This window comes from Corylus avellana, chromosome ca10, assembly GCF_901000735.1.
Source record: "Corylus avellana chromosome ca10, CavTom2PMs-1.0".
Classification (NCBI taxonomy): domain Eukaryota; kingdom Viridiplantae; phylum Streptophyta; class Magnoliopsida; order Fagales; family Betulaceae; genus Corylus; species Corylus avellana.
Genome location: NC_081550.1, coordinates 19,695,193 through 19,706,910, shown reverse-complemented (window position 1 = coordinate 19,706,910; position 11,718 = coordinate 19,695,193). Strand labels below are relative to the sequence as shown.

The window sequence follows — 11,718 nt, the reverse complement described above, 5'->3', positions numbered from 1 at the left end:
TATGGGACAAATTGGGTATATATAATATATATACGTAGCTAAAATGGGATGAGAGTTTGAGTGATTTCTGGGGGACGTCCACGTACGTGAGATTTCTTCTTTTTTTTTTTTTTTTTTTTGGTAAGAAAACTACAAGAAACAAAAAAATAAGAGCAAAACATATATAAAGCTAAAAGGGGGTGGATCTTTTCCACTACAAATGTGGAAAGAGGGAAGATGAGATAGGTGAGTGAGAATGCAACCGGAGAAAACTCTTGCTGTGACCCAGTAAGCCACATCACCGTGGGATTTTGAATGACTATGTTTGAGTGCTTTTCCTTTGTTTTGACCATGTTTTTGTAACACATCACCGTGAAATGGGGAATCCTTCATAAACAATACGGTAAGTTGGTAACTGTTGATATGCATGGTATTAGCGGATTAAAATTGATGAGTATGATCCGTTTAATTAAATGAGCAGGGTTAGAGTTGACATATATAGTATTATATTCGTATTTCAACACGATTCGAACCTAACATACGACATTTAAGGCTTATAATTTTTGACACAATGCGCAAACTCGTCATGAATCTAACACGAAATCAACAAGTTATGGTTGAAAGTCTAGCCTGTTTATTTTTTATTTTTTTATTTTGATATGTTTACATAAGGGTAGGGAAATGATCAGGGATGAAAATTCGAGCTAGTGAGCTTCGCTTTATGAGACATGGTCTTCAGTCGATTGAGTTACCATTTGGAGACGACTGACCCATTTAATTAAATTGTCAGTCAAGTTAATTTTTTTTTTTTTTTTTTTTCCTTGATATGTAGGAAGACGGTCATGGATAATGCATGTATATATATATATGCAAGTGCATGTGCGTTTTGGCCAGCATTATTAGTGTACCATTTGTTTTTCTTCCTCGTTGATTTCACATAGATCGAAAGGGACGTTCAATTTTAATTCCTCATACCCAAATCTTGTGTCAGATAAGAAAATATATATATATATATATATATATATAAAAGAATCCTAATTCTGTCTCAATATATATTGTTTCATTGTAAATAGGACAATATCAACCAAAAAAGAAAAGATTCTTTGATTTTGACGTGAAACAATTTTTTATGAACTTTTTGAAGAAACTGATATATAGATAAATGAGACCCTCAAAACTAAACCCATAACACGTGATCACTTTTGAATAATTCAAAACAAACACATGCTTCTCAAAGCATCATAACAATAAATGTTGAGAAATTCATCAATTATAATTCCTTTCAGATGTACTGCGTGGCAAGAAACATGTCTCGTCCTTGACGCACGCATGTCCGGTTACGACAATGAAGAGGTGAGGGTCCAGTTCAGAGACAGAAGGGTCCTGCAGATCGTGGTGGAAAGTCAATGCTGTGGCTGCAGCTTCATGAAGAGCGTCCAACTGCCGGAGAACGTGAATGTGGGAAAACTCAAGACGGAGTTCGATAATGGCAAGATCAAAATCACCATGCCTAAGCTGAAAATGAAGCCCAAGAAAAAGAACCCTCCTATTATTGTCACTGTCTCAGGGTCGCCATGGCTGCTTCTTCTGCTAACTTAATTTTATTTTATGAATAAATAAAACAATTTAGATTTAATTTAGGTTACATTTGGTATGTTATTTACAAACTTTCCAAGAAAATTTGTCCATGCATGGTGATAATATGGTAGGGATGATGATGTTATTTATTGATGTGAAAACAGTGACAGAGTCGATCGGTGTTCACTAGTTTTGTATGACACATTATCAAATTTCATCTATAGCATACATTTTCTTTTCTTTCCAATTATTTAATTTGTTAATTTTGAATTCTCTTCTAGCTAGCTGCTTAATTATTTGTTAATTTTGATAATTGCTTCAAAAATCTACCAATAAAGAACTATATATGATACATATGTGAAGGTTCCACAACAAGAAATCAGTCTAATCAGTTTCCCCTACAAGGCTTCAAATGAAAGATTTATATAGAACTAAAAAACCGGTCTTTATCGGCATAATTTACCATCGTTCACTAAAAACGCCTATAAAAAGTTTAATTTATTATCACGACGCTGATAATTATATAGGTATATAACTATATAACTCATGTAAGATGGAATCTAACACTTCAAAAGTTTACTTTTCTATCGTGTAATATAACACTTCAAAACTTCGATCTAATTCATTAATTGGTTTAATCACGGTCTAAAATTGATTTAACTTGTTATAAATATTGTAAGTGAAAAAAAAAAATGGAGGCAAATTATATATTTTCTAAATAATCACATATATATATGATTTATCTGTTTATTATTATTATTATTATTATTTTGAGAGAGAGGTCAAAGTAATTAATTAATACCCGTGACCAAAAGGTGCAAAATCTTACCAGCCACTGTATCTTTGCTTATGTCATATTCTCTATATTTTTCCCTAATTGAGAAGCTAACATCCTTAACATCAGCAGGGAATAGTATAGAGTGAAATATGTTCAAGGCATTAATTGTCAATTGCGTATCAAGATGATGCTGGATTTTACTTTCACACGACAATTATTTATTTATTTATTGTCAAATTGTCAATTAATTGCGTATTTATTTATTGTCAATTGTCAATTATTTATTTATTTATTAATTGTCAATTGTCAATTGCGTATCAAGATCAGGGAATTGTACATAACATTTGATTTTACTTTCATACGACATGAAGTAATTTATAATTTAGGCTAGCTACAGTGACTAATTATTTATTTATTTCAAAAAACTTTTTTTTTTTTTTTGTATTTATTTGTCCATTGGTTTTTATTTTTTATTTTTTTAAAAAAAATTGTTTGGCTTTTTTTACAATTATTTTATTATTTTATTTGTTAAAATAATATGGGTATTATAGGAATATAAAAAATAAGTGACTTTTTTGATACATTTTTGTACTTTGGTGGGCTACTTTAGTACCTTTTGTACATTGTGGCCCGTGGAGCTCCATCACAAACAACTGTTAGTTTGAGAGACTTTTTTATATTTTTCTTTATGTTTTTTTAATAGGTTAATAAGAAAATATTTATTTTTCATATGCATGCCACTTTATTAAACTAATTTGTAAGAATTACTACAAATTAGTTTATAGTTAATTTTTGTCCGTTTAATTTCCTCTGACGGAGCTCCGAGGCAGAGAAAGTATGTACGGAATTTGTATGTCGAATTTCCAATTATAGAGAAAAATCTTAATAACTATTTTCCATTAAATAATTTAGATTTATATTGTAATTAGTAATATGTAATAAATATTTTTTTAAAAAAATAATATGAAAATTTATATATTCTAACAGATAGTGATGTAGCGCTCGAAGCCCCATCTCCACCATTGATGGATGCTTCATCAGTTTTGTTAATAAACTGACAAGCCTCTTTGTTATGTTGCATTAAGGTTGCCATCTCATGTTACATTTATTAAGGGGGAAACTGGACGTTATTGCTCAAAACTATTTTGGTGTGTTTTCAAAAATTATTTTACGCTATATTTGTATTTTATACCGGATGAATAACTCATCATATTCCATAGCTACACGCTTGAAGTCCCCTGTCGTTGGTGCTGATTTTGCTGCACAAGTTGATGATGCTCTCAAAGAGGATGCATCAGTTTCTGTATGTTTTTTAAATCGAGAAGCCATGGTGTGATATGTGCAATCAAATGGGTCTCCGGCCATCACGCTCTAGCAGCAAATTAAACTTTCACACTAGGAAAAAAAGGAGATGAACCATTAAACTAGAGAGACTCAAGGACTCTTTTTTTTGTGTGTGTGTTTTTCATAAGGTCGCTGCATGCTAAAGAGCAACTTTCTTGTAGTTTGTAGTGAGAGGTGACGGTAGAACTCTGTTAAGCATTAAAAAAAATTATGTGGTATCCCTTTGAAATCACACTACACATACGATCGAGGAGCCACTATTGAAACACATTGGAATTATGGGATTGTGATGGAGTGGAATTTTGTAAGTGTTGAAGATTGAAGGCTTATCATCATCATAAGAGAATTATATTAAACTAAATCAACGGTCCATCCTTTGAGAATTGAATAAATGCATCCAACTACCCACTGTCCAATTCTGGTTCTGGGTCGATATATAGATATGTCTCCTTATGTGGACATGAACCTAACCGTATATATATATTTTGTAACATAACCGTATATATTTTGTTCACTAATAAGATTCTTCCCTTGTTAGACCGGCTACGATTGTCATCCCCGATCTCTTTGGTAAGCACCATCGTAAACTTTATTGCTCAATTAGTCGAAATCTAGGAATGGAGATCTTTCCGTTTCCTCTTCTGATTTCTGAATTACCTTATTTATTATTATTATTATTATTATTATTATTATTATTTTAATTTCTGAATAACTTGTTCCCCCAAAAAAGTTGAAAACTGGCTAGGGCCATGCAAACACGTAACAACAGACCTAGCCGACATGTGAGGGGAGCGTTAAAGTAGGTAGTATTATTGTAACGCTCCCCTCACGAGTGGAAAATCTCAACCATTTAGTTTGAAAATTTTGATAAAATTTCAATAATTCTACCTATTTAATTAATCAATATCTAATTTAAATGTTGATTAATCTCTTATAAGCATGTAATGACATACCAAAAAGGCACATAAATTGTAGATGTGAAGGATGTAGGAAATGGTGGAGTAGTAGTGGGTTTAATTCTTCTTATTGATCAAAATGTGTAGAGCTTTGTAGGCTTAGTTACCGATCCCAAGCCAAATTCTGCGAATTTATGTGCAGAGATGGAAATCTCAGGTTTAAGGAGGTAGGATTGTGTGCGGGGTTTGCATTGAGGCAATAGATGGAGTCTTCATGGACGACCATGGATCCTCGACGCCAAAGGAGGCCGTAGATCAAAGCAAAGGAAGTAGGGTGGCAACAAGGAGATTAGGGAAAGAAGTGAGTAGTGATAAACTAGTGTGCCATACTTCACAATACATATAAATATTATTATGAGATTTTTAATTTTTTTGATCAAAGCATATGTGAAATTAAAACGACATGATCATCTCTATTAGTTCCTTCAAGGAGTTATTGGAAGAACCACCTTCTCTAGTGCAAAGTTCGACTATATCCTTCAAATTTTTGGCCCTCTTCCGCATCTCTTTCCCTTCTTCATCAACTAAAAGTCTTCTTACAGCTTTCTCTATCTTACCTCTTTCCAACTCACTTTCCAATTCCAGGCCCACTTTCCATATATGACTCACATATCTTGCATTCACTCCTTGGTCCCCGAAACATGGTCTACATATCATTGGAACTCCTTCGCAAATACTTTCTAACGTTGAATTCCATCCACAGTTGCTCAAAAACCCTCCCACTGCATCGTGTGCTAAAACTTTTTTTTGGGGTACCCATTTCACAATGTAACCTCTTTCGTCAATGTTTTCTTTGAAACATTTGGCCAGTATCTCAATCCATTCCGCACCATGAACTGAACCTGGTCGAACCACCCATAAGAAAGGTTGTTGGCTGTTTACTAGCCCCCAAGCCATCTCAACAAGCTCTTTGGCATCCATGAATGCTAAGCTTCCCAAGCTTACATAAATGACTGAGTTACAACTTTGCTTATCAAGCCATGCCAAGCAGCTATTATCCTCTTCCCATAGGCTACTAGAGGAGGCCGAGGCAATCTTATGCATAGGGCCTATTGAGAAGATTGGAACTTGACATTGTTGTTGGATCTTTGCCAATGATGAATTTTCAAGGCAAGCAGTTGTATTATGAATGATGGCCGAATATGTTTTATTGTCAGAAGCTTCACTCACTATTTGCAAAAGTTTATCTAAGTTTTTAAAAATGGAGTGAGGTAGATCCTTGAACCTAAGTGGATAAAGCTCTGGAACCAGATCGTGTGACCTAAATTCTGTAATCCAGAAAAATTTCAGTGATTAGTTTGCTGGGCTATGACCATTTAATAGTAAGAAGATAATTTATCTATAACATACGGAGTGTGTTCTTTCTCTTTTCTTTCTCTAAATAATTTTTGTGTATCAGTTTAAACTTTTGGAATAACATGTGATTTTACTTGGTATTAGAATAGAAATCTTGAATTTAAACTCTAACTCTATGGTTTATCTCATTTGGAATAAGTGGTTCTTTTAAGTTGGTACAAAAATAGAAGTATTGGGTTTAAACTCTTAGTCTAAAGTTGACATGCATCTTCCTTCAAATAATACCTCACGAGATTTGCTAAGGAAATTACATCAATCTCTCTCAATCACAATTTGTAATTATATATGTTAACTCTTTTCCTTTTCTTTCAAAAAAATTTATTGATTTTAATGTTCAAACATGCACATCATGATACATTATGCCCTAATTAGGAGTGGAACATATACAATTTCTGCACTGGTTAGCGTAATAAGTGAATATTTTCATTCAAACAAAAAAGAAAAAAACAAGTGAAAATTTTGAATTGTATAAGGCACAGGTCTGATAAAAAAGAAAACATAATATTGTTTTATGATGCCTTTGGTTTTCAAGATTCGAAGGAATTAGGTTTTGAATAAATTTTTAGGTATATTAATAATAATAATTTTATATAACGTTCCACTTTCATAAAGTTTTTAAACGAAGGATATTCTATTTAAAGAAGAGTTTCCATTTATAGATATTTCTAAATACAGAAAGTATAGAGATATAAAATCCCCTAAGATGTTTCAAGAAAAGATAAAATAATGAAAAAATAAAAAATTATAAGATCGATGAGAGCGAATGTGTGGTGACTATTTTCTTAACATATATACATTTAATTAAGAGAAGTACCTAGGAAGGGAAGGTGGCCTTCTGTCTTGATCAGTTGGACAAGGGCACTACGAGTAAGAAAATGGGAAGCACTACCAGTGCGTAAAATGATGCTTGGGAGATTCAAATCCTTTGCCGTTTCTTCAGAAAAATGCATCACTTCATCGTAGATGATGCAGGCGATTGCGTCGTCCGTCTTGCCCTGTTGCCTACTCATCATCACTTGATCAGCCAAGCATTCTCGGAAACGAGCTTTGCATTTGGCATTAAGCTGCGATACAAAAGGTACCAACTCGTCATCCCTTGACATTTTGCGGTCAGTTGAGGTATCTGGTAAGGAAAGAAAGCTGAAATCCGGGTGGCTCGAAGGCTTGGGGGAGTTGTATTGTGCGTGAACGACAGTTATGGAGAAGCCATTGGAGTGGAGGATGCTACCTAGCTGAAGCATTGGGTTTATGTGGCCTTGGAACGGCGCCGGTACTAGCACCACACGTAGACGTCTCCTTCCTTCCTTTTCCATCTCTCGCTCACGTAAACACAGACAAGCCGGGTTTTAAGGGTGAGAGTTTGCACGTGATAAGGGGGGATATAGATTTCGTCTCTCAATATGGTAACCAAAGTTGCTTGAAATGAAGTTGTTATATAAGGGGTGATCGATATATATTGTGAATAAAACAGTTTTCTCATGGGGTACGGTGTCCAAGTCCAACGGCAATATTGCGTATGCAATGACGAAGGTTTCAAGTTGGATCAGATAGTACTGTGGTAGGCCAACTAATTTTGACTAGACAGGACTAGACTATAGACTATAGCCGGATGAGTTATCAATGACGAATTGGGTTTAGGGCCGGCCCAATCGCTAGGTGAGTTAAGTCGGCGCCAAGAGCCCTAAATTTTTAAGGCTCAAAAAAAATTTTCTTAAGCCCAAAATATTTTCTTATAAGGTCAAAAAAATTTGCATAAAAGCCCTCAACATGCTTTCTTGAGATCCTCAACATGTTTTAAGAAAAATATTATTATTTGTTTATAATATCAAGGCTCCAATATGTTTTCTTAAGGCCTTCAACATGCTTTAAAAAAATAATATTATTATTTTTATAATATAGAGGCCTTCTGCACAACAGGCATGAGGCCCTCAACAGTCAACGTGTTTTAAAAAAATAATATTATTTGTTTATAATATCGAGGCCCTCTATAAAATAAGAACGAAAAAAAAATATGAGAATTCCACAGACTTATCTGTTGTAGTTATTTTGCAGAAATTCAGCTCCTTACAAAAGGTTAAAATGCTTAACTTTTTACATTTCAAAAAGGTTAAAATTGTGCAATCTACAAAAATTCTAAAAGACAAAAATAAGTCTGCTTAATTTAAGTATAAAGAACAAAGAGTAAGGGCAAAATGATAATTTTAATCTCAAACAAAAAAATCACTGAGTGCAAAATTGATGCTTATTAGATAAAAATCTCATGCAATATTAAAATAAATATTATTTAATTAATATTTAAATATTTAAAAAATAAGGCCAAATTTTAAAGTTTTGATTAAGACCTTAAAATACATCGAGCCGGCCCTAGACTTTAGGATGCACGCAAGCTGTAAAGAAAGTCGTGTTTTTTTTTGTTTCTTCACTTTTTTTTTCTGGCACGTTTGTACGTGTTAATTAATGTTCGAATATGATGGTTTCGGTCCCAAATCCAACGAACATGTTCAATGCTTTATTGAAGATATTTAGGGGAAACATTAATCAATGCTATTTTGAACATTGTCTATATTTTTGAGGTGATAATTATCTTCGAGCAAAGAGTTTGGTTTTCAGGATATAACAAAGTCATTAATTGCAAACAATAATTATAGTGTAAAATTCGTTGGAGGACTTAATTATAAAAAATAAAAAATAAAAACACAACTTTTATGTTCTTTATTTAGTACATTTCAAATGTTCATCTACCTTCCCGAAACAAAAAATAAACAATAAAAAAAAAAAAAAAAATTAATGCATGCTAAAAAACCTTGCGATAAGAATGATTATGATAGGTAATAATGGGTTTGAAATTTGGGCATATGGTCACACGGGTTCACTTAGAATCAAAATATAACATCAATTCCAAGTTGAAAAATCCCAACTAAGTATTGACAATTTTTTTTGCCAAATTAATTAGAAATTGTTACACATAAATCCATCACTCGAGCCCCACGGGTCAAAGGCCCATGGGCCCAAGAAAGCCCGGTGCATCCAAATTGGCTTATTAAACGCGCCCAGCACAAAGCAATGGATACAACGTTGTCCCCTACACTCTCGGATGACCAAAAGTCCAGGTATGGGGCCACAATGAACCTCCCACACTTAACATCCAGATGTATCTATCATATCAGGGACAAGGTTCGGTTACATAGACAGCTCGCACATAGCAAGATCACTGGGACAGTTACGATCCTACTCTTAAAGACGCCTCACAGATACATGCCATCCTTGGAATCTTGTCAATATATGTAATGGCCTCTTACCGATCATAAAAAAATGAGACACAAATATTAACTCTTCTAGCCGTTACGCCCAAATCCCAGATCCTCCACCCGACCATCATAACTACCTCTGTATGCTCAACTATAAAAAGCTTCACCTCGAAGGTATGAGGGACGACTAAGACGCATACTAAGCTTATATACATACTGACTGAAGCATCGGAGGAGGAACCGCCGACCAACACCTGGCACATCCTCTTAACGCGTGCTTTAGTTTTGCAGGTTTACAGAAAGGTGACAATGAAAGGCATAGCTCAGAGACTTGGATTCCCTCAAATTCACCATACTGGAAACTGCTTCAATAGTTTGGCGCCATCTGTGGGAATGACTAAACCGTTCTTACAAAAACAATATCTGTAGCAATGGTGAATACAAGATCAAGAAGCCGAGCTCGCACCGAAGAACCATCGGCCCATGCCAAGCAAAGGCCACCACCGGCGCATCAGAACGCCGGCGATAAGGAGCGCATCGCTTCTCTCAAAGCACAAATGGCCCGTCTGATCCAGCAGAATGAGGAGCTGCGACTCCAATTTCTAGGGGTGAAATAGCGGTTGCGGTTAGCGGTTAGTGGCTAAAACCGCTAACCGCAACCGCTTCCGCTAACTGGCTAGCGGTTAACCGCCCGGTTAGCGGTTAACTGTTTTGGGATAACCGTTTTTTTGGGCATTTTTTCTGGACCGATATTGGGCTGGTTTTGGACCGGTTTTAGGCTGGTTTTGGACCGGTTTTGGGCTCACTTTAAACTTTTTTTTTTGGCTCATTTTAAACATTTTTTTTTTAAAAAAAATTTTATTATTCCTTTTCATGGCCATTTTCACATTAAAAATTGCTATATACCAAAATCTTGTTGGCCACCTTCTACAAATCTACACATCATATAATATACAAATAAAATTACAACAAAATCATCACTTCACTTGTAGTCTTATACATAAACTCAAACAAGTTCATAAACTCACAAGCAACCAAAAAAACCAACATGGTTGAACTTGAAGCTTGAGGCCCATTTCAATCAACCAAAAAAAGTTCATAAACTCACGACTTATATATATATATATAAAAAAAAACCGGTTAGCGGGTAGCGGTTAGCGGATTTTCAAAACCCACTAACCGCTAACCGCAACCGCCTAGGCGGTTAGCGATTTTTACTAACCGCTTTCAAAACGGTTAGGCGACTAGCGGTTAACGGTTATAGCGGTTAGCGGTTAGACGATTTAAAATTTCACCCCTATCAATTTCCATCTCCATCCCAAATCAATCAGGCTGAACAATCGGATGGGCAAAGAAATCACGGTCATCACTTCGGTAACCGGGACCTCCATTCTGACGGTCATAGCCAGCAAGGTGAAGGTCGCCCTCCCTCGCGCAGCCATAATCACCGAGGCGAAAACTCCCGCAAAACCGCGGAACCACAACCGATCACTGCTTCGCAAAGGGAGGTAGACAAAGCATTGGTAGAACTTAAGACCAAGTTGGAAGCCATGGAGTAGAAAGAGAAGTCAATGGGCATCTCTATTGCGAGTCGTAGACCTCCCAAGGCCCCGCAAAATCAAAAATCTTATTGCTATTGCGAGTTCCATGAAGTCAATGGGCATTAGAAAAAGGACTGTATTGCCTTGCGGCACCTCATCGAAAAGTTTATCCAAAATGATAAACTTGTGCGATTCCTGGGAGAACAAAGGAGAGCGGCCCTTCCTCGGGAAAACTACGGCTGAGAAATAAGCTACCATCCTCCTAGAAATCAACAGCCACAGGAACAGTATTGAAGTAGAAGTTCCAACAGCAGGAACCAGAATAGATATCCTCGGGAGGAGAGAGCGAGACGGGATGAGCATAGCGGAAGGCCAGCTCTACTTACCCGTGAGCCCCAAAACCAAGGCCAGCTCTACTTACCCCTGAGCCCCAAAACCAAGCTAACCTCTTGGAAATCCACACCATAATTGGTGGATTCGCCGGAGGAGGAGAGTCAGGGAGAACAAGAAAGGCCTACGCCCGTCAACTAGAAGACTCTCACGAAGTCTACACTGTAGGGAGGCCTATGAAGCAGTCCCGAAGGAGCGAAATGGTTATTGGATTCTCGGATGCAGATTACCTGGGTATCTCGCGCCCACATGCAGACGCTTTGGTTGTCACCCTGACAGTGACAAATCATAACGTCCATCGCATCCTGGTGGACAACGGAAGCTCGGCAAACATCTTATATTGGTCTGCATTTAAAAAGTTAAATTTGGGACAGAAGAAAATCGTCCTAACCAACTGCCCCTTGATGGGATTTACAGGGGAACAAGTACAACCGGTCGGATCAATCGAACTATCGGTTACTGCCGGGTTGTACCCAAGACAGGCGATGGTAATGGTACGTTTCTGTTGGTCGACCAACCTTCTGCCTACAATGCTATTATCGGGAGGA

The 11,718-nt window shown here is 36.1% G+C and overlaps 1 protein-coding gene across 1 annotated transcript; it reads right to left on the bottom strand.

Moving 5' to 3' along the window:
* Window positions 1–4,941: 4,941 nt before the first annotated feature.
* LOC132164456 (UDP-glycosyltransferase 76E2-like) lies at window positions 4,942–7,377 on the bottom strand. Its single transcript, XM_059574972.1, has 2 exons — window positions 6,806–7,377; window positions 4,942–5,903 (listed from the first exon to the last, which is right to left on the bottom strand). Exons 1-2 carry the CDS (start codon window positions 7,302–7,304, stop codon window positions 5,029–5,031), a joined length of 1,374 nt encoding a protein of 457 aa, XP_059430955.1. The 5' UTR covers window positions 7,305–7,377; the 3' UTR covers window positions 4,942–5,028.
* Window positions 7,378–11,718: the final 4,341 nt, after the last annotated feature.